Genomic DNA, 23,608 nt, shown 5'->3' on the forward strand with positions numbered 1-23,608 from the left:
ACAGGGACAAACGTAGTCATGGGGTTTTCTTGCAAGAGGGCATTTTGTCTCTGCATTCTCAGTTCACTGACTTTAGGTACACTTCACACACTCATTAAAGCTTTCTTTCTTTTTTGTTTTTTTTGAGACAGGGTTTCTCTGTGTAGTTTTGGAGCCTGTTCTGGATCTCACTCTGTAGACCAGGCTGGCCTCAAACTCAAGAGATCCACCTGCCTCTGCCTCCTGAGTGCTGGGATTAAAGGCGTGTGCCACCACTGCCCAGCCATTAAAGCTTTCTTACAATGCTTATCAAAATATATTATTTATTAAAAATAAAAATTCAGCCTGGTGTGGTTTTAATCCCAGCACTTGGGAGGCAGAGGGAGGTGGATCTCTGTGAGTTGGAGGTCAGCTTAGTATGCATACTGAATTCCTGGACAGGGCTATGTAGAGACCTTGCCTCAAACAAACAAAAAACACAAAACAAAAATAAATAAATATTCATAGTCTTCTTGTGTATTTAAAAAAGCCTCCAGGAATCTGCCATGAATTACAGAAGCCTTGAGGAAATGGCCTTTGGTTTGGACGGTTTTCCAAATTTTTGCTTAATATATTTGTATTAAATATATGTTACCGAGCAAAAAGAAAGGACACAAGGCTACCCACTATGGTTGGTAGAAGAATTTATTAAGTGGCTGGGGGAGGTCTTCCCATTCCAACAACAGAAAAGTACTTTCCACACCTTACCCACCCCAGTGTTTACAACTCTGACCCATGGCTGCAGCTTCACACTGGGAACACCTTCCTTTCCGAGTTCCACACAGGGACATCTCTTCCTCTAGAAATAAAACTTATATTTCAACTCAAAAGGTAACAAATATACCCCGGTTTCTGCAACATTTGGTAAAAGTTTGCCACAAAAACCGTACATAGCAGCATGCTGCCTACTGGAGACCAGGCTAGCCTGGGCAAGCCTTGCAGGAATGCTTTAGCATATGATACTGCAGTTTTCACATATGACAGGTGGAGCTGCACCACAATGAAGGAGTCTCATTGCTCCAGTTCCAGACACTGGACTCTAGCACAGGAAATGTCTCTTGGAGTTTAGTAAATATACAAATAGAAAAAAAAAAATGCCTTAAGAAAAGTTTCACAAATGACTAACCATCTGAAATGTTTTTTATCACAGCTTTTATATATTATAAAGCTCCCCCCACCCCCATGGAGTCTTTGATGAAATAAAACCTAGTCACTATCATCTGATCCACGTTCTGAGCCTCGGTCTGAGGCCTCATTGTTTGAGCCCTCTGGTTCCGATTCATTTCCAGAGCCTTGGCCAGAACCCTCGTTATCGGATCCCTGCTCCGATTCACGGTCCGACTCTGCACTTGGAGAAGCCGGGCGAGAATCGTTTTCTGAACCTCCGGAGGGGCTTCTCCCAGACTGCGCTGACTCATTGTCCGACTGCTCAGAGCCCGAGCGCCTTCTCTTTCTGGATGGCTGGTCACTGTCGGAATCCTCATCCGACTCCCGTCTTCCCGACCTTGGAGGGCTGCCTGCCTCGCTGCCAGACTTGTTCTGGTTGTCATCTGACTCGCTCTCAGAGGAGGCCCGTCTATTGGGTCGCTCGTCATCATCAGAGTCACTGTTGCTATTCCTGGGATGTCTGAGGAGAGAGGTGTAGGTGAGACACCAGGACAGCCAACAGCACTTCCTGTTCTGGGTCATGCCTGGTGCCTTACACAGGGGCCCCTGGGACACTGTAAACGTGGGCTTCTCCAAAGGGCACAGGGTGGGAAGTCCTTAGCTGACCATATCAACAAATCCTAGGCACAAAGATGAAATGCTGGACCTCTGATGTGGCTGAGACTTAGGAGTCCTAAGATCGGAACAGCAGGCTATTTCCTGTCCTAGAACACCCTTGTCAACAGACACCTGAAGAGTCACCTCACTGCTGTTGTGGCATTTGTGAAGGCTCCAGGTCTTCACCAGGATGAGCTTTATCAGACATGAGCTGGGACGAAGGGGCTAAGCTTACTAACTTTTGTTCCCAAGTTCCCCCTGTCGGTTGACATGTGTCAGGGAAAGTGAGGCCTCCTGGAGCTTCCACAGGTTAGAAGCACACCCTTGACCACTGGGAGGCTGCCTCCTCAGCCATGTGCTGCTCTGGCATATTCCACAGCTTTGGTTTCCAGGATACCTTCTGGCATGCCTCAGACCAGGAAGGGTGAGGAAGGGGAGTATGTTCCTCTCTCAGAAGGGAAGACATCCCTACAGACTCAAGAGAGGCTCCTTGTGCCGAGGTCTGAAAGAAGGAACCATACATGCACAAGCTAGCCCAGGTCACTCTGAGAACAAGGCGCTGTGACCAAGCGATGGCACTGATGTTCACTCTGCAGATCCACTCAAGGTCAGTGGGTCACTTCATTCAACTGCCCCAGTGCTCAGATCTTTCATGACGGCTGGGACTCAGGAGTTTCATGTTGAACTGATGTAAATGGCACCAATAAATTTGGCCTTGACTATAGGCACAAGCCTGGCAGCAGCTCAGCCTCACAGACTTATTTTTTGAAAATTCTGCATCTCTTCCACTAGCCTCAGACCTCTAACCAACAGCCCTGGGGGAACACTGTGAGGACAGGGGCAAAGCAGCCCTTCAGGGAAAAGCAATCCAGCTTTGTGTGAGCCAGTATTGCCAGAGCAGAGGAGACCACAGGCAGGCTCACAGATGGTGTCTCCTCTGACCACCACACTCCCTCTCCCCCTACCACGGCACTTGCCAAAACCAGGAGCTACCTCTACCACCTCCAGGGTGGATGTGCTCCCCAGAGCAGAAAATGGAATGTGAGGTGCACACACACAGCCCACTGCAAGGTGGTTTGGGTCTGTTACTCTCCACTGCAGCTAAAGAAGTTCCTTGGGGCATTCCTGAGCCTGTCTTTACCTCTGTATCCCCTTCACCTGTCAGTTTCTCAGGAGGGACATCAACAGGATGAATGATGAAACAACAGAGGAATCCTGGGAGTGTGGTAGGGAAAGCTCTATTCCAGGAGTCTAGGGTGGGCCTGGGAGCTCCAGAGGCTAGCACAGTCAGGTGTCACTTCACCAAGGCTAGGAGCTCAGGGTAAACTCTGGACAGGCTGTCTAGGATAAATCCACCAAGGAAGGCCAAGGTGTGTCACCTACCCATCAGGGGAAGAAATGGACACTAAATTCCTCATCTCAAGGCCAGGGCCAGACTACTCCTAGTACTGCTAGCCAGTCAGTCCTGGGCAGCAGAATGACACTTTGCTTAGGAGTGGTTATGCCCCCAGGAAACATCAGCCAAGTTTCTGAATGAGATGAGATGTCTGTTATGGCTTCTTCTAGCTACAAGAGGCCAAGACAGCTAGGCACGGAGTACAAGTCTGAGGCAGGAAGTCACTGAAATACAATGGCAGCCTGAAGCTGGTGAGAAGACAGCATGTCACACTGACCACCCCCAGTCACCTGTTCTCCAACTCTGTTCTCCCTCGTAGGACGACAGAGACAGAGAGGAGGTCGCAGACAGCCGGTTAGCAGCCACTGTGGCTTCGAGCTGTTAGAATTTAGCCTGGGGAAATTCTTGCCCAGACTGGAGCTTACCATCATCAGAACTTAGTGGGGACAGAGTGCTTCTTACCCTTCATCAGCAATCTTCAGTTTATCCTCATCTGAAGAATCGTCGCTCGATGATATAATGGCTTTGGATTTTATTTTTCCCTTCATTGAAGGAGGCAGGCGTTCTGGCTTGGGCTAGAGAATGTCAAGCATGGCCCATTAGTTGAGGTTCTCACGTTACTGGGCCATCTTATTAGACAGGTTTTATAGTAACAACAGATCAGCAGCCACCAGTGGAAGCAAGCATCTGTGCTGGGAGAAGCTGCAGAAGTGCACTGCAGCACGCTTACACTGTCAGCCTTATACACCCTCCTCCCGGGGTGGGGGTGGGGGAGCAGGAAGACAGCTCTAGAACTTACAGCCTTCTTCTTCTCTGCTCTTGGTGGACGGCGTTTCTTTGGTTTGGGGCCATTTTCTGTATCATCATCGTCAGATCCTTCTTCTCCCTTCTGAGGTCTTAAACAGTAAACATCAAGAACTTGTCAGGAGGTTCACACCTGCCAGGCCTGAGGCTACTTTGCCATCCATCACAGTAGAACCTTTCTGTGTGGATCTGACCTCAGCTACACTGTGGGTTCAAGGGCACAGGGCATAAAGTCTGCACATCACTGGTCTGCACAACATCTGCTACTAGCTTGTCACTGTGCAGCTCCCTCCTCCATCTCCACTGCAGTCTGTGCTGGTGCAGGGAATGAGTGAGGAACGCCCTGGGTTTGGATCTCCAAATCTTCCCCTACTCTCCCTTCCTCCCTCTGTTCGTTCGTTCGTTCGTTCGTTCGTTCCTTCCTTCTCTTCCCTTCCCTTCACCTTCCCCCTGCTACCACAATCCTCACCACAGCTATACAAGGGACAGTCTGAATGGATTCACAGGTTCTTTCTCAAGGATAACTGGCCAAGAGATAGGAAGGGCAGATGGGCCTGGGTGAAATAGCTGAAAGGAGACTCCAGGCAGGAAAGCTTGGGGCACCCTGTGACAGTTGGCAGTGGGTGGGTACAGAGCACTTTCACCTCCATTCACCCACATTCCAGAGAGGAACGGGCTCAGTGACCGCCAGTGTACAGCTGCCACCCAGGCAGCTCACTTCCCATTTGTGTCCAAAATACACTACAAGAGAAGAAAACTGGTGTGGTGGCGCACACCAATAATCCCAGTGCTCCTAAGCCAGAGACAAGTAGATCTCTGAGTTTAAGGTCAACCTGGGCTACAGAGTGAATTCAAAGCCAGTATGAGGTACACGAGACCCTATTTCAAAAAACAAAATGACAAGAAAGACAATGGTGACTGTCAGCTGTTTTCAGGGAACAATGTAGAGATACTGCAAACTAAGAGCCTGGATACTGAAATAGGTTGAAGCAGGGAGTCAGTTTGGGAAGATGGAGATGTATAATTCAGAAAAGAAAGGTCTCCTGGCTTTACAGACACTTAGAACATTAATGAAGACACTACCTTCTCCTCCGCTTCCTCTTCCTCTCTCCACCTTCCTCCTCTTCGCCTTCCGGTTCACTGCCACTGCCCTTCCTTCTCTTCTTCTTTTTGGATATAGGGAGGTCGTCATCGGTGTCGTCATTGACAAACTCATCAAACTCGCCGCCTTTCTTAGAACGCTACGGCCCAAGGAGACCACAGTCAGCTACTTACAGGTAGGTAGTGACGGCACCTCCAGGTGCCGGAAGCTGTACAGTGCCTTTGCAGGTCTCTGACAACTGAGGACCTTTGATTAAGTCACATGGATGAGGGGCTTGGATAGGCCCGAATTTCCAGCACTTGTCAAGAGAAGCCCATTGTTTCCAATTTGGCAAATATCATCAACTACCTGAGAAGTCACCACAAGGTAAACACATCTTCAGGCAAAAATGCATTTAACCCATTTAGCTCCACAGAATGTAGAAAAGTATTCGTTGTTCGCCTTCATGATCATGTGGCTGACTGGGAGCTGTGGGTCTCTGCAGCCACCCAACATCACAAAAGAACTTCACCCCAAATACCTCAGCTTGGCAAAAGACCAAGATTCAAAGTACAGTTCTACCAAAGGCTCATTTTTACACCATGAGAAGTCAAGGAAGTGTAGATTGAGCCATCATGAAAGCAGGAACCATCTGGTTGGCGAGGTCAGCAGTAGAACTGCAGAGCACGGATGTGTCAAGACCTGTGTTCCTCCACAGCACCACACACACCACAAAGGCAGGGGCCACTGCCTACACCGGCCACTGCCTACACCGGCCACTGCAATGCTGTGTTGGACGACTATCCCTTGGTAGAAGTCAGGGCTAAGAACAAAGAGCAGAGCCAACTAGACTCTGCTCTTCACTTCGGAAAGCCCAAAGGCAGACTCTGAGGTCACTGCAGACATGGGGCTGGATCTTACCCGCCCTCCACCTCCACCTCTTTTCTTCTCCTTTGTTGCTTCAGTCTCGCCAGTGAACATGAGGATATTTTTGGTCTTCTCCACATACTGAGCCCGCTGCTCCAAAAGTTTCTTTTGCTCTTCCTTTTCTCTGAGACGTTTCTCTTCCTAAGAGGCAGTATGGGGACTTATCAAAACGTCCTTAAGATGAACAAAACCACCACAGAGTAGACAGAGGACTGGCTCCCTAAACCCACAGCATGTGCACGCACCTGCTCTTTGAGAAGCTTCTGTCTTAGGAGCTCCTTCTCCTGCTCCTGCTTGGCCCGCAGCTCCCGTTCTTCCTCATCCTGCTTGCGTGCCCGGGCCACATGGTACTGGGCCTGGCTCAGTAGGTCAGAGCACTGCCTAACATTTCAGATGCAGAGAAAACGCATCACTTAGGATTAAACCCACACCAATGCTATCAACTGTGCTAAGTTCCCCAACTCAGGATTCCTGTCTGGACTCAGTGACAGGTGGCTCAGGCCGGTACTCCCATCCCTTGGAGGATCCTGAGTTCTAGCCTGGCTGCAGAGCAAGACCCTGCTTTAAAAAGACAACAGAAAGAAAAACAATTTCTCCACAACCTAAGTGCTAATGGTCCATCAATTTCCTCAAAGTCTGAGAAGATGCTGTAGGAGAGGGAGTAAGTAACTTCGAGAAGGCCAGGATCCACCGTGTTATGGCCACACTTTCCTGATCCACACCAATACAGCCACTTCCCCCAAAGCCACCTCTGTAAACAGGCATTACCTGGCTTCAGAGGCAGCAAGGGCCAAATCGAATCTCATTTTATCTCCTACTTTACTCAAGTAACTGAAGTATCTAAATGAAAAGAAGAAGACATTTCACTTAATCTGCATCATTAATAGCCTCAGTATGTTAATAAACAGAAGTTCATCAAGAAAGGCAAAAATGTATTTAATACTGGTCAGTAAACTAAGAGATAACTAACAACAGGTCGTAAACAGTAGGACTGACTAAGTAACTGTATCAGCACGGTGGGTGGAGTTTAGCACTAACACTTCACCTGATCACTCAGAGATGTGAGCTTTTCATTTTACCACACATTGAATTGCTAAGTCCTATAAGGATAAACACATTTGAACTGAGCTGAATAAATCTGGTAAGCAGTGAGTGATAAAAATCTTAATCCTAACTTGATGAAAATCAACATCCCACAAAGACATACTGGTACAAAACATTGAGACCACACAAGTGGAGACTAAACAGTTCACATGTGTAACGTGCTAGCTCGTACTCCTGAGAGATTAATGAAAACTCTAGGGCAGGCCTGCAGCTAGCCAGCCAGGGTCAGAGATCAGGCTTCACGAGCCCAGTGTGGCAGAACTCAGCCTGGAGTTTGGCGCCACCACATGGTAACTGTGTGCTTTCGCCTAAAACGAACCTGTGCTAGACCTCCAATGGTTATTCTTTGAGGGAAGTCGTTTTTTGTATCTTTTGAGACAGTTTCAAGGAAGCAAACCACTGAAAAGCCATTCTTCTTCTTCAAAATTATTACCTGTGTGCAAGCTCCAGCTCTTTCACAGCATTAAGGACTTCCTTCAGATTACTCTTTTCATCTTTCAGAACAGAGGTAGCTAATCTTTGCAAGACCAAGGCCACATTAAACATCAGAACTGTATCACTGGGTGCCACATGTCTGGCCTGTAAACAGAAAGCAAAGCAAATAACTTATGATTGAATGCCACAGAAGGGATTTTAACAAGGAAAAAGCAAGAAGCGAAGCGGTTCAGGAGCAGTGGGCGGGGCACAGGAGTCCTTTACCTTCAGCAGAGTTTGCTTACACTCCTGTAACTTGCCACACTTGAAGAGGGCCCGAGCCAGGTAGAGCACGACTTCAGTGTTTTGGTGCTTATAGAACTTTCTGAGGCAGTTCTCATACTACAAAAAGGAAATGTTAGTCTGAGACACAGCGGGGATGAAGCATATTTTCATACTATGTCAGGATCTCAAAGCAGTTTTCAAGCTCTGAAGACACTCCACTCCGATGAATTTCAGAGAATATCTGGAGTTGACTTCTGACATTTGCCAGCATACACTTTTACAACATAAAAATCTGACCACAGAAAAGTTAGACGCAAAATATTTTTTTCACTTGAAATTTGGATCAGCACTAAATGGAAGGGTAAAGAAATTGAAGTCTGTCTGTCTGTCTGCCTCCCCTTTAGCTTCTATCTTTAGAACACTATCTAGAATCACTTTGCTAACCACCATGACAGATTACACCCTGGCCTTGTCATTACATGGGTGACATACTTTAGCATTGTCCTCTTGGGATCTGTGGAATGAGCATAGGAAGTTAATTTGTTAACTTCAGTTAATTTGTTGGTCAGACTAACAAATGAATATCTGACTTAATTTTTTTTCACTTTTTACTCTAATATGCATGACATGTACCTCACATGTATGGCGGGAGGTGTGGATGCAGAGGCCACTTGCCACCTTATCCCCTTGAGACAGGACTTCTCATGGAACCTAGAGCTTGCCACACACACATTGCTCCTTGGTTTGCTGCCCCAGTGATCCTCCTATCTCTACCCTGACAGCACTGAGTTTACAAATAGGCATTGTCAGATTTGACATGGGTGCTAGGAATCTCAACTGTTAGGTCCTCACAACCATGCAACAAGTGCTCCTACCCACTGAGTCACCTCTCCAGCCCCCCCCCCCCCAGTTAAGTTTTATTTAAACACGACACTTAACCACAAGCACACACCCTGTTATAGGTAACTGACAAAGTAATTTCATGGGAAATGGTAAGACAGTTTTTCCAGGAATATCCCTAATGACTAATTTGCATTTCTAGAAGGCAGTGCTGCTATTCTACAGATAGGATGGTTTATCTCCCAGCACCCATGGTCAGGTGGTCCACAGCAGCCTGTAGCTCCAGCTCCAGATCAAAGCCTTCTCTGGCCTCCTCAGGCACCATGGCATACTTTCATACAACACATGCCCACATAAAAGTAAAAAAAAATACTAAAAGATAAGCCATTTAAGCTGGGTAGTAGTGGTGCACACCTTTAATCCTAGCACTCGGGAGGCAGAGACAGGTGGATCACTGAGTTCGAGGCCAGCCTGGTAAATAAAGTAATGCAGGACAGCCAGGGATACACAGAGAAACCCACCAACAAAACAAACACAAGCCATTTAAACTAAAGGCAGTTGTATGAGATTGTAATCCCAAGTACTTGGGAGGCTGAAGTGGGAGGACACTTAAACACAGGCACTTAAGATCAGCCAGGGCAATAAAGAGACTGTTAAAAAACAAACAACACAACAAAACAAATTAACAATAAAAATCACTTAACATTTCTGGAACTCGATTCACTTCAGAAACTGAAGGAATAAATACTAAACCCTGCTGTTTAGTGGATACTTGTTCTTCATGTTAGTGCCCAGTTCTTTTCATTCCAGATCCTCACAAAGTTCTCTGAGGTTAAGAGACTTCCACTTTACAGAGAGGGAAACGGTCAAAGAGGATAGTTTCTGCCTATGGCATGCATTCCTGGAACTGGGACTCACATCTACCTGGCCTTGTCATTACATGGTTACAAACCTCTGAACAGACAGTATCAGAGGAGATCTCAAAAGTCCATGATGGGGTCAGAAGGGTTAAGGAAGCATTGGCTCCCCACGACATGCAAATATCTGGAGAGGCAAAGACATTACCATCTGAACGGCGCTGATGTACTGCTTCTGCTCCACGTAGATGTGTGCTAAGTTCAGCCACACGTCACTGATATCTGCTGTTGCTTCTCTCACTTGGGCAAACACATCACGGGCTTCACGGAAGTATCCTTTGTGGGCCAATACTGCTCCTAAAGTTACACAAAGGCTGACACTGAGAATGTCCTAACCTCTGCAAAAACAACTAAAAGTCCAATATTAAAAGAGCTGCCCCATCAGGAAAACAAAAGCACTACTTTCACCAATCCCTATGGACCAAGGCTTCTAGTTACCTATGCCATTGGCAGCATACAGGTTCTTGGCATCATTTCTGAGGACTTGTTTGTAGATAGCCAGGGCACGGTCTTGATGACGCTTTTCCTATAGGAAAGAATAATTACTGGAAAACTCAACAAGGACAGGGACACCAATCTTGCTGAAGGAGACAGGGGATTACCTTTTCTCGGTCTCGGGTTGGCTGGTGCAAAGTCTGGAGCCACACGTTGCCAAGGGCCAGCATAGAGTAAGTGTCACTCTGTGTGGCTGGCTGTTTTAATATCCTCTCAAACTTCTTCTGGCCTGGGCCCCACTCTTGTTTTGCCAGATGGAGGTTACCAATCAAAGACCAGGCATCTGGGTGATCCTATGTAAATATAAAGAAGCAAACTTTCCAATCCAGGATCTGAGAACTCAGTCATCTTACAATGGCTAATAACTGAAGAGGTTCACAGCTACATTACAATGGTGGTTTTCAGACTGCCAGTTGAGACCCATTAGTGAGTTACAAGATCAACTTAGTGTCTTATCAGCACACCAAGTCAACAGAAGGGACTGAAGTAAACAACAGCGCACTGGCCGGCAGCTGGAGCAGATAACAACTTGTAAACCTGTCTTCCAGGGCTCCAGGCTGCAGTGTGCAGTCTCCTCTTCCTGTGAGCCACAATCAGAAGCTCCAATCACCTACAGAATGCTGAGACACCGACTCTGGGCTGATGCAGGGGAAAGGACAGGACGCAGACAAGGAAGGGAAGGATGAGAGGGAAACAGCTCTATATACTCAAAAAACTGATGCTGATTCAGACGTGACTACTCACACACACTATTATACTCCTTACAGTCTTTAACAAGTGGAACAAACAAACAAATCCAAACCAAGCCACTAAAAACAGATGCCATGGTTATTAGAGACATCACAGCCATTAAATGGACAGACTGATTTTGAAAGGTAAAAGGTGACACCACCAACCTGATTGATCTGAAGGGCTTCCTTAAACCAATCTGAAGCTTCATAGAAGTTTCCTTTATCTCTGGCCATGGCTCCTAGGCGAAGATAGCCTGAAAGTGCACATTTAATTCATCTTCACTATCTCCTCTCTAAAGGGGCCTAACCCCGAAGTCTACTTTCGGAACAGTCATGTTTTGTTAATACTTTCAGTCAGAGAAGAGAAAAGCCTCACATATGAAGACACATGACACATCACTCTAGGCAAAAGAGAAACTGCATCACTAGATCAATCTTTCTTTTTTTCTTTTTTGAGATAGGGCCTTACTATGTACCTCTGGCTGGCCTTGAACTCAGAGAGCTCCACCTGCCTTTGCCCCAGGAGTTCTGGGATTAAAGATGTGTGCACCACACCTGGCTGGGACCACCATGCACACAAATACTGATGTCCTCTCAAGCTGCTCTCTGAAATGGCTGCTCAGTCACCAACAGTATGAGCATCAAGTAGTGGGATGATTCACATCCTGGGCCAGGTGGAGCAGAGCAACATAAGATTTCATCACGACACTTAGAATGGTCCACAATTTGAAATTATGGGTTACTTATAGAATTTTTCATATAGTATTTTGAGAGCAGAATTGAGTATAGGCAAATGAAACTATGGAGAGTAAAACCTTCGAAAAGGAAGAACTGCTAAAAAGCATATAGGTTAATTTTAAATGTCAATGATTTACAGTGCCTGTTGTAAAAATTCAAACCAGGACATTTTAGTAATACTTGTTTCAAGAAAAAAAAAACAAAAAACAAAAAACAGTTTTACTATCACACCATGTAAAAATGTTGGTGCAAAGTCAAAGAAGGTAACTCACAAACTCTACCCATTATAAAACACGCCAGGGAACTGCAGCTGACTCACTAGGCAGAGGCCCAACCTGCCACTGAACATGGCTCAAGTGGCTTTTGCTGATCCTTATTTCCCAGTATAAGTACATGAAACTGCACCTGTTTTATTCCACTTTATTCCCTACACAGCCAGGGGGCCTCAAACCTGCTAGACAGGGAGGCTGGCCTGAATCCCTGATGCTCCTGCCTCTGCTTCCTGAGTGCCAGGATTCTAGATGAGAACTACCAAACTAAACTGCATCTTTTTTTACGGAGACAAATTTGCCTTGCAGAAAAGGGAATATTAGACCCTTAAAAAAAAAATTATTACTGATTTTAACAAAGACTTTCTTTTCTAAGTAAGTTTTCTGTTATTATGAGAATTTAGGAACTTTATCACACGAAAGAAATCTGGAATTCTTACAGTCAACATAGTTAGGATGCTCTCGTAAAATGTTTTTGTACAGTTTCTCTGCTTCATGGAATTCACACATGGCCTCGTAGAGCCTGGCTAAGTTGTAGGAGGTGGTAACAGAGATGGCGTTGTAATAGTGTTCATCGTGCTCGGCTTCTGCCTTTGCACGGTCCAGTGATGCCAAGAAGTATTTCTGTGAGAAAGAAAACACATTGTTATTGGCCATGGCTGACCAGCTCGGTCAGGCATAGACAAAAAGGAAGGTTTCTGTTTCCCCACCTTTGCTTCGCCTAGGTTTCCAAGTCTAAAATGGAGGGCCCCAACGTTATTCAGAATTTCAGGAGGGACATCGGCCTGCACCTTCTCCTGCAGGATGCGGGTGGCTGTTCCATAGGCTGAAAGGGCACCCTGCATTTTTACGGCAGACAGAGTAAGGTTCACTCACAGATCAAAGAGAAACACATCATTTAGGATATGAAAAGTAGACGTCAATACCTGTATGTCAGTCTGTTCTAAGATCTGGGCTAATTCAATCCAAGCTTCCACATCATCAGGATACTGTTCTGTGACCTTCTTCAAATGGCCCTGCAATAAATGAGATCATTAAAATAATGCTGTCAGTAAAAAACAAAATAAAAACCCACATCTTCTGTAACGTGTTCCCACTTCTCAGAGTCTCAGGGTAGTTAAGATTTACAACATACCTTCGCTATGTCTCGTTTCTCCTGATCTTCTGAAGCAGCATAGAGAGAGCCAAGAATTTTCATAGTTTCGTAATTGTTGGGATAAGCTTTCAAAACTTTCTCGAAGCACTGAGACGCATTCTCTTTGTCACCTCGATAAATATACATTTGTCCCAAACCAAAAAATGGTAGTACAAAGGAGGATGAAGCAAACTGTGTGGCCTGGTAGTAGTACTGAAAGGCTTGGTCATAATCTTCCTAATAATGAGAATAAAACAAGACAAGTAACAGATACAGAAGTGTTGGAAAACTGAAATCTGTAATTAGAAAGACTAACTATTTAGAAAGGTGGACAGTCTTACCTGAACGTGGAATGATCGAGCCAGCTGGTAACAGCTTTCTGCTTGCATAGCCTCCACCTCTGTGTTGTGGAATGCATGGAGAGCCAGGTGCTGCACTTTACTATAATCCTGAATTGGAGGACCAGAAAAATCAACTGAGTGATGTCAGAAGACTGCCTGAATAGTGGTTTATTTTAATTGGTAACATTTCAGTTAGCTATAAGGTATATTTTTCATCTTCTCCCTAAATAAACTTTAGCACTGTAGCAGTTATAACCTAATGCTTAATGAATAATCAGTATGCTTCCATAAATTCAAGAAGTAAAACATCAAACAGGATTGATGCAGCATTATTAAGCTCTAAGCTATTAACTCGGCCTCAATTTATTCATCAAGAAAATGGGCACAGGCTGGAGATAGCTTAGTTGGTAAGAGCTATGCAGTCATGGGGACATGAGTGCAGGTCCATCTCAAAAAATGAGGAGAGAAGGACTAAAGAAATGACTCTGCTGCTCTTGCAGAGGACCCAGGTTAGGTTTCCAGCCCTGACATGGTGGCTTACAACCTTCTGTAACTCCAGTTCCAGGGGATCCGATGCCCTCTTCTAACTTCCATAGGCACCAGACACCATGTGGTGTACATACATACATGTAGGCAAAACACTCATAAACACAAAAGATAAAAAATAAAATCTGCAAAAAAAAGGTAAAGGGTGATTGAGGAAAATACCTAACACCAACCTCTTGCCTCCACACAATTGTGCACTCATATGCACATGTGCGCACACCCACTCAAGGAAAGAAGGAAGAAGGGAAAAGGAGGGAGGGAGAGAGAGAGGATAGATGGATCAGACTATTTACCTCATAGGGTAGATGTGACCATTACAGAAGTAAGGACTGGGAATGCACTTTTAACAACACTTGGGATTTAGTAAGCACTGAGTACATACATGAGTGACAGCTCATATTAGTAAGGTTGATACATTTTTGTCAAGTTTTACCTAAACTTGTTACACAAGTATTTTAAAGTTTATAGTACAGTTTAGTCCCTGGTTCCAAGAAGGCAGGTTAAAACTTTTCTGTTTATTGTGTGAAAACTTTGTCACTGGTGAGTGAGATAGACATTTTCTTCAGCAGTATAGCCTCTGGTAAGCTGCCCATAAGCTTGTAGAAAACCCCTCACCCAAGTTGCTACAAGCAATCCTACTTAGACCCATGGGGTCACCAAATAAAGGACAAAAAACCAGAAAAGAAGAAGGGATCAGCAGGAGGAGGATGAGAGGGAAATGGAGGTATATGAGCAAGGCATATTATATACATATATGAAAATGACACAGTGAAACCCATTATGTATGATTAATATGCTAATAAAAACTTTAAAAATGAAAAATTTTATCAGCAGTATCTTGGATTTGGTACGTTAAGAAATATAAAATACCGTTGCTTCCACAAAATTGTTGGAATTAATAGGCAAGATCAACAGGTAGAAATAAAGAGAACCCCCACTGACTCTGATCCTATACAACTACAGCCAAATGCTATGAAGCAAGGGCTCCCCTATCTGGGCCTAACACAGCACCTTCTGACTTCTCCAAAGGCTAAGGGTCTCTTCAGCCCCTGCCTTTCCTCTTCCAACTACCTAGAGACAGCCAGTCTAACACAAGTTAAAAGCTTCTGCCCTGTGGGGAAACCTCCCCTTCCCACTTGACTACTTCCTTATTTCTCTGTGAGCAGAGGCCTTTCCGTTCACATTCACATGTGCTTACATGCCTGCTTCTTTGAGTGCAGAAAGCAGTCTTACTTATCTTACATCCGATCACAGGCTGTACTCAGCACAAAGTGCCAATACATATTAAGTCAGAGAATGAATCAATATGTACTCATCCCTGGGCAACTAACACAAGCTCTAATTTGGGAATAAAACAAAAACAAAACAACATTTTCAAATTTCTTCCCAAGTTAAACCAAAATCATATACTGACTACATTCAGAAAAACCAGATTTAAAAATCAAATAAGTGATGTTTTACCTTCTTGAAGAAAAAGTGGTTTGCCAAGTGGTTCAGTACCATAGGGTTGCTAGGGTCAATAGTGTAGGCTCTGGAAAGAAGCTGCACACCATTTTTGATGGAATCAGCCTAAAAGAAAACAATGTACTAGAGTGGAGTGGAACCATCACTTTACCAGCACGTCCAGTTTTTTTTAGTTTCAAGAAATAAGGTCCCATGCCTGCAGTTCAATACCATAGAACAGGTTGCTATTCTTCATCTCAAAGTTGCAAAGTTCCCAATAAGGAAGTACCGAACTGTTGCCATTTCGTTTTTTGTTAACAACATATATTTGGTACCTGTCTTAATAACTCATGCTCACTTCGAGGACAAAGAAGGGAAAACATATTTTTAGGATATTTATTTTTATTGATAAGTATGAGCATTTTGCCTGTGTATGTGAATAACTTGTGTGTACAGTGACTGTGGAGGCAGAGGAACTGCAATTATAGGTAGTTGTGAGCTACAGTGTGGGTGCTGGGAACTGAACTCAAGTCCTCTGCAGGAACAGCAAGTGTTCTTAACTGCTGAGCCATCTCTCCAGTTCCTTCTTACAATTTTTGAACGTTCATTTTTAATGCAATCCCCATTTGCATCTCAGTATTTGATTTTGTGTGTGAGTATGGGGTGTGTCTGTCATTCAGTTCTTGCCTCAGGTTGTCTACTTATTAGTCTTCGCCTCAGCTGTCTTCTTGGTGTGGCAGCCATTTTACCTTGCTAACAGAACACAGCTTCCTTCCTTCCTTTCTTTCTGACACAGGATTTCACCACATATCTCTGGTCGGACTGGAACCCTCTATGTATATCAAACTGGCCTGAAACTCACACATCTGCCTACCTCTGTCTCCTGAGTGCTAGGACTGAAAGTATGACTCACCATGCCTGGCCTCAGAATAGGTTTTGTAATCTGTGAGACCTTTTAATTTCTGGAAGGAAAGCTCCCTTCCCCTTTTCCAATCCCAGGTGACAAATCATGATTGAACTAAACTAGTCAAGATAATCTATTCTCCTTCTCTAAAGATTGGCCTAAGGCAGAAATTCTCATTGGGGACAATATCTGTTTTTGTCACTACTGTGGAGATGGTACTGCCATTCAGGGGTAAAGGCCAGAGAGGCTGGTAAACATTCCACAAGAGAGAGGACAGTTACTCACATAAAGAATTATGCAGCTCACTGTCAACAGTGCTGACACTGAGAAACACCAGCAACCATTTGGACAATCAAATAAACTGGTGGGACAGGAACCGCCTTCATATATCGTCCAGAACTTCTGAGAGAAAGCCCTAGGGGAAAGCTTCTTGCTTCCTTCCCTCCTGTGAGACTAATGGAACAAGCAGACACCTGGGGCTGCACACCATCTTAGGAATATGAAGTGACAGATACAGGGAAAAGTCACACACTAAGGAGGGGTTGACATAAAGTTACTGAAAATCCCTGAGTTTGGTGATATTGTGGTATCAAATTTGAGACCTTAGACACTTGTTTAGTAAACTATAAAAATGTTAATGTTTAAGTCGGTTGAGTGTGGGTTTCCTACTTTGTCAAATGCATTCCAGACAGATTTATGCATCTGCAATCTCTCATCTGAAATTCTAAACCTTAGAAAGTTCTAAGGCCATTTTGGAGGTGTGTGTGCCACATTCACACAAGTGCTGGTCTTAAAAGCAAACTCACGTGGTGGGGACCCCTTTCCCTAAGCTGTGAGGCTATCTTCATATGGCTATGCTATACAAATGTGTTTGCTCTGGGGATGGTGTCTGCAGCACAGGCACCACACTTCCTATCTATAACCTGAAGTCTTGATTTCTGAAGCATAACTTGTTCTAGCAGTCCTAGATAAGGACAGCCGGCCTAGCAAACCAGAAGCTAGACACCGTCTTCCTCCCATACCTCTTTATTGTTGAGTTCCAGAACAGCCAGTCCAACCAGTGCTCCCACACACTTAGAGTTGAGTTCCAGGGCTCTGCTGAATGCTAGTCGAGCTTTTTCCAGTTTGTTAAGTTTGACAAAGCAATGGCCCATTCCTAAACGAACTTCCGCTAAAAAATAAGTAAAATCAAGTCATTTGTCCTGTCAACCTAGGACACCTTAAGAGTTCAATTTCCAGTATCTGGACTCCTTAAGACCCGCTGGCCTACCACAAACTTGATTTCCCTAGTAGTTAGACCGTATCATTCCAATCCTTCTCTCCTCTTCTGGGTACCACTCTTACTATACAACAGAAGAACCATAATACTGGCATTTTTCTTATCTTGTAGCACTCACTGCAGTAAACCACCACCACTGGCTCCATTTCTATTTAAAAATTATTATGTATATGTGTGTGCACACACACAGAGTGAGCACACATATACACTGGTGTATGCATGAATAACTCTAGTATTTAAATAGAGACTAAAAACCCCATCAAGACCTTCAGACTCTGTCTGAGTACACATAGCTGCCGTCATTCGCTTCTGAGCTATGCTGATACATCTCCCTCATTTCAAGGTCATATCAGGGCACACATGTCCCCCCTAAGGCTACACTCCACTGGTCATGGGATCCATTCTCATCTATGTGAAGACAGCAGACAGTGCTGCCTGTCATTTTTCCTGTTACCATATTTTTCCTCTCTGGACCACTCTCAGCCATATTCCAACACTCTACCATCTTACAGAAGTGCTTCTTGCTCCTGTTTCCTTTCTGTTGGCCAGCCCACTCCTGTTCTTCCTGACAACAGACTCCTCCAAGTGCTGCCTCTAATCCCTTTCTTCCATTTCCTCTGGCATCCACTCTAGTGAGGTGCTATGCCCACCATCCTACTAAAACTGTTTTATAAAGGTCACCAGTGATTTGCACTGTGCTAAATCCAACCATCAATTCTGCCCATTTCACTGGCCTAACCATAGAATTCAACACAGTCTATCACCTTCCCCTTGAGAAATGTTTCACATTTGGCTTCAAGGACATTACTTTGAGTTTTTTCTTCTTATCTCTGGTCACTCCTTAGTCTGCTTTTCTGAGTCTTCCATATTCCTAATCTCTACACTTTAGAGCAGCTGTTCTCAATTCCTTTGGGAGTTAACTGACCCTTTCAAAGGGTTTGCCTAAGACCATCAGAAAACAGATATTTACATTACAACAGTAGCAAAATGACAGTTCTGAAGTGGCAAAGAAAATAACTTATGGTTGGGGTCACCACACGAGGAACTGTATTAAAGGTGGGGCGTTACGAAGGCTGAGAACCACTGTGCTCAGGGATGCAGGGCCCTCTTTCCTGGGCACACTTCCTCCCCTTGTGTCTTCATGCACTCTCCAGGCTTTTGCACCATCCATATACTGGTGACTTCTTTGATGAACTATGAGACACAAGTCTGCCCTCTTGTGCCTCAGATAGGCATTTCAACCTTTCATGTCTAAAACTAGTTTCTCTTGAACTGTTTGACAATGTAGTAAAATGTAACTCCACTCCTAAAACTGTTTGTGCGGCCTTTGATTCTTGCTCTTTTTGCTTCGATCCGCTCTTTCAAAACACTAGAACGGAAGCACATGTCCACCACTGTTGCCACCCTAGCTGTGAACTTTAATAATCTGTGACCCAAACACTTGCAGGAGCCTTCTCCCCAGTTCACATTACCTCTGTGCTTGCCCACTCACCCCACATCCCACTCTAGTCTGCATCTAGTTCAACAGTGCTCTTAAACCTAAGTCAGATCACACCGTTCTTCTGCCCAAAGCCCTCCAAGGCTTCTCCGTCAAAAGCTTGAAGTCTCTAATACAGTCTCAGAAGATCAACATGAGAAGCATCGGGCAGCACACAGCTGATCTCCTTTCTCCCATCCATCTCCACTCTGGACACACACACAGTACTTCTCAAACCTGCCAAGCAGTTTTCGAGGCCCTTTGTACCTGCTGTGCTCCTTCGGAAATGACACTCTCCCATCTATCTGTATGATCCTTGGTCACTCTAGCACTTTCTAGCCCCGAGTTTCCCCGGCCACCCTAAGTAACTCCCAGTGCTTCTCATAGCCCTATTTTGCTTCAAGTTCTCAAGTTTTACCAATACCTTTTACAGCATCTATTTTTCTCATTTAATTCACTAGAAGCCGAATTACATGAGAGGGCAGGAACTTCTGTCTTTTGGTTCACTGCTGCATTTTCTGCACAGAACAGTGCCTGGCACATAGTTGATGTACAACAAAATATACTGAATGAAAAATATTTGGGAAGAAAAGTAGCATAGCTCAAAAATATATGATCTGCCATCCAGGTTTTTCTGTTTGTTTCGGTTTTTCTAGACAGGGTTTCTCTTTGTAATAGCCCTAGCTGTCCTGGAACTCGATTCATAGACCAAGCTGGTCTTGAACTTGCAGAGATCCACTGCCTCTGACTCCTTAGTGCTGAGATTAAAGGCGTGCACCACCACTGCCCAGCCAGGTTTTAAATCAAACAAAATACCAAGAAAAAAATATCTTGCGCGTGTGTGCATGTGCGTGCGTGTGCGTATGTGTGTGTGTGTATGTGTGTGTGTGTGTGTGTGTGTGTGTGTGTGTTTTGTAGGGAGGGAGAGGGTGGCATAAGGTTGATATTGTCTTCCTCAATCCTTCTTTATTTATCTATGCAGAGTTTCTCAATGAAACCAGAGCTCACCAATTTTGGTGAGTGTTGTTAGCTGGCTTGTGTCAGCATCCCATCTCTGTCTTTTGAGTGCTGGGATTACAGATGGCTGCCACACCCACCTGGCTTTTCTATGGGAGCAGGTGATCTAAATTCCAGGCTTACTCTTAGGCAGCAAGTACTTTATGCACTGAACCATTTCTCCAACCCCAGAACAAAACAACTTTGAAAGTGTCATTTCATTACTCCTAAAGTATCTTTTTATAATTAATTTTCAACATTTTAATTTGGATCACAAACAGCTTAGAATTAAAATTTTCCCTTACCTGGACATCCTGGGTTAGTACGCAATGCTTTTTTATAGTAAGCAAGAGCTCCTCTATAATCCTTCTTGTTAAATGAAATGCAAGCTTTCCCTGTGGTGATTTAAACAAACAAACATTTTCTGTCGATTAAAGAACACAAATCTACTGCTTTACACTAATTTATATCTTAGTAAGAAATACTTCAAAATAGTGAATTAACATATTAAAATGTGTTTTCCACAGGTTGTGCATTAATTTAGTTCTAAAAGTCTTTATGTAAAATAACAATATAAATAGCTAGCTTGTAGTTATCTATGAAAAGATTATTTGTTGACTCCTTGGAAGCAAACAATAACTTATTCTACTTGGCTTTCAATTGCTGTGATAAACACCAGGACCAAAACAACTTGGGAGGGAAGAGCTTATTTTAGCTTACAGTTAGTCTATCACGAAGGGAAGTTAGGACGTGAACATCAAGCAGAAACCTGGAGGCAGAAAATAAAGCGGGGCCATGGAGGAATGCTGTTTACTGGCTTGCTCCTCCTGACTTGCTCAGCCTGCTTTCTTTCTTTCTTTTTTTTTTTTCCAGACAGGGTTTCTCTGTGTAGCTTTACGCCTTTCCTGGAACTCACTCTGTAGACCACGCTGGCCTCGAACTCACAAAGATCCACCTGCCTCTGCCTCCCAAGTGCTGGGATTAAAGGCGTGTGCCACCAATGCCCGGCATCAGCCTGCTTTCTTTATACCACCCAAAACCACCTGCCCAAGGGTGGCACTGCTCCAGTGGCCTAGACTCTTCGCTATCAATTATCAATCAAGAAAATGCCCTACAGACTTGCCTACAGGCAACCTGATAGAGGTTCCTTTTCCCATTTGACTCTACCTTGTGTCAAATTGATAAAAAACTAACCAGGACTCTCTATATAGACATATACACACACACATACACAATTAGCTTATTATATTCATATATATCACTATATATATATAATATAATATATATAAAACACACACACGTATATATTGTATATTATATTTATTTATTTATTTATTTATACATAAAAGCTTCCAATAACGCTGATCAACTAGATTCCTAAGGTTCTTGCTGAAGAGCACTCACCAAGAAGGGCTGGAATATTGTTTGGAGACTGGTTAAGTACAAAATGAAACTGTGCATCAGCCTGATCCATTTTGTCACCTTCGAGCAGACAGAAGCAGGCTCTTCCCAACAAATGGTTCTGTAATATACAGACTTTACTAAGACTAGAGGCAATTTACCAAAAGCATGCCAAACGATGCCAAGCAAGCACGGAGGGTGGAAGCATAGCATTGCTCTGTAATCGACCAGTGTGGTTGCCAATGAGAATCTCTAAGCACAGATGAAAAGCTTACCTGGAAATGTAAATCTGTGCTGGTAACAATGACAAAACAAAGGTCACAATTCTTAAAATCTGCTTGAAATTCACCTGAGAACGCTGGGATTATCGACTCAACATGTACATATTTACTAAATCTGCCCAAATTTAACAGTAAAAGGACTAATACAATTCTGATTTTAATAAACCCTCCTTTTTGACTATTATCAACAGTTATTTTAGTAAAAATTCTTTCACAAAGAATTCGCTACACTCATATTTTGCTTTCATGTGGTATTTTGTGTTCTCATAAATTCAGACAAATTTGACTTACCTGATCATACATAATAATTTTATCAGCCATTGTATACAACAAGGTTGCCTGTGTAATAAGGTCCTTCTTATTGTCTTTGTTCTTTTCTTTCCGAGCCTGTTGCACATAGTAGGCTGCCAATGTATCCAAGCAAGTCATCTGGTCTTTCTCATGGTCTCGATAGTCCAAATTGCCATCTATCCGTGCGGCTTCCAGCAACTTTACAAACTCTTCTGTTTTCCCTTGCTTGTAGTATTCCAGCTAAAGGGAAAGGATGAAATTAGTATCACTAAACATGTGTCCACATACAAAAACTACACAAATGTTTATAGAACCTTTATCTGGAATAGTAAAAAACTGGAAGCCAACTATTGATTAACAAGTGAATCAATAAACCAGTTGTTGTATATCTGTGATGAAAGGAGTGAACCATTGACAGCTACCACAACATAAATAAATCTCAAAATAATTACGCTCAAAGAAGCCTGTCCATCAAAAGAATACATACTGTGTGATTCTACCTTTTTTAAGACTCTAAAAAATACTTAACAACAAAAATGCAACTAGAGGGGCTGCAGAGACGGCTCAGGGGTTAAGAGCACTGGCTGCTCTTCCAGAGGTCCTGAGTTCAATCCCCTGCAACCACATGGTGGCTCACAACCCTCTATAGTAGGATCTGATGCCCTCCTCTGGCATAAAGTCGTACATGCAGATAGAGCACTCATACAAATAAATAAATAAACAAATAAGTAAGTAAATAAATAAATAAATCTTTTAAAAAGTGCAACTAGAGCAGATCAGTCGTGGCTGGAAAGAGAAGGGCTGGGAAAGAACAGTGGAAAGAACTCTGGGGGATGGACACATTCACTCACTTCACAGGTCCACCCAGACTCAACATCAAATGGTATAGTTCACACATGAATGGTTTATCACAGGCCAGCTAGACTTGAATAACACCATAAAAACTGGAATCACCAAAGATACTTCTTTTTCTCACCTGGTAACAGTTTAATCCCAGTACTGAGGAAACAGAGACAAGTGGATCGTGGGAGCTTTTTGGCCAGTCACTCTAAATGAAGTGGGGAGTTCTGTTTAGTGAGAGACCCTGTCTCAAAAAACAATGTGAAGCCAGATGTGGTGGTTCACATATTTAATCCCAGCATCTGGGAGACAGAGGCAGATGGATCTCTATGAGTTTGAGGCCAGCCTGGTCTACATAAGATCTGGACCAGCCAGGGCTACTTAGTGAAACACTGTCTTAAAAAAAAAAAAAAGCCGGGCGGTGGTGGCGCACGCCTTTAATCCCAGCACTCGGGAGGCAGAGCCAGGCAGATCTCTGTGAGTTCGAGGCCAGCCTGGGCTACCAAGTGAGTTCCAGGAAAGGCGCAAAGCTACACAGAGAAACCCTGTCTCAAAAAAAACCAAAAAAAAAAAAAAAAAAAGTGGACAGCCAATGTTGACCTCTGGCCTCCACATGCATACACAAGGGCATGTACACAAACCCCACATGCAAACACATGCATACACCATACTACTGTCACCCCACAGTAAAGAATAAATAAAATCTTAGCATGCTACAAGAGACATTGTCTCAAAACCAACAAACCAACTTGGGCTCTGGTTTTGGTTCTACCAAAAATTACCAGTGACTTTGGACAGATGAGTAACTTCCCTAGGCATCTGTTTCATGGAACTACATGCCATTAATACAAATTCTACCAATTAATAACAAGATTAATGGCTTACTCTCTA

At 43.9% G+C, this 23,608-nt stretch overlaps 1 protein-coding gene across 1 annotated transcript in view; it reads right to left on the reverse strand.

The window, feature by feature from the left end:
* Positions 1–645: 645 nt before the first annotated feature.
* The window catches only part of Ctr9 (CTR9 homolog, Paf1/RNA polymerase II complex component), a 28,001-nt gene continuing 5,038 nt past the window's right edge, over positions 646–23,608 (reverse strand). Inside the window, exons 3-25 of the mRNA XM_059268828.1 lie at positions 21,878–22,117; positions 21,309–21,426; positions 20,210–20,299; positions 17,175–17,323; positions 15,267–15,374; positions 13,260–13,367; positions 12,919–13,155; positions 12,710–12,799; positions 12,494–12,622; positions 12,224–12,407; positions 10,942–11,030; positions 10,153–10,338; positions 9,989–10,076; positions 9,699–9,847; positions 7,794–7,910; positions 7,528–7,673; positions 6,759–6,830; positions 6,236–6,371; positions 5,985–6,131; positions 5,066–5,223; positions 3,978–4,074; positions 3,641–3,753; positions 646–1,645 (exon numbers count right to left, since the gene is read on the reverse strand). Of these exons, the coding sequence (XP_059124811.1) occupies positions 1,225–1,645; positions 3,641–3,753; positions 3,978–4,074; positions 5,066–5,223; positions 5,985–6,131; positions 6,236–6,371; positions 6,759–6,830; positions 7,528–7,673; positions 7,794–7,910; positions 9,699–9,847; positions 9,989–10,076; positions 10,153–10,338; positions 10,942–11,030; positions 12,224–12,407; positions 12,494–12,622; positions 12,710–12,799; positions 12,919–13,155; positions 13,260–13,367; positions 15,267–15,374; positions 17,175–17,323; positions 20,210–20,299; positions 21,309–21,426; positions 21,878–22,117 (3,372 nt within the window). The 3' untranslated portion in view covers positions 646–1,224. The remainder of the gene's footprint in view (positions 1,646–3,640; positions 3,754–3,977; positions 4,075–5,065; positions 5,224–5,984; positions 6,132–6,235; positions 6,372–6,758; positions 6,831–7,527; positions 7,674–7,793; positions 7,911–9,698; positions 9,848–9,988; positions 10,077–10,152; positions 10,339–10,941; positions 11,031–12,223; positions 12,408–12,493; positions 12,623–12,709; positions 12,800–12,918; positions 13,156–13,259; positions 13,368–15,266; positions 15,375–17,174; positions 17,324–20,209; positions 20,300–21,308; positions 21,427–21,877; positions 22,118–23,608) is intronic.

This window comes from Peromyscus eremicus, chromosome 1 (assembly GCF_949786415.1).
Source record: "Peromyscus eremicus chromosome 1, PerEre_H2_v1, whole genome shotgun sequence".
NCBI classification, from domain to species: Eukaryota; Metazoa; Chordata; class Mammalia; order Rodentia; family Cricetidae; genus Peromyscus; species Peromyscus eremicus.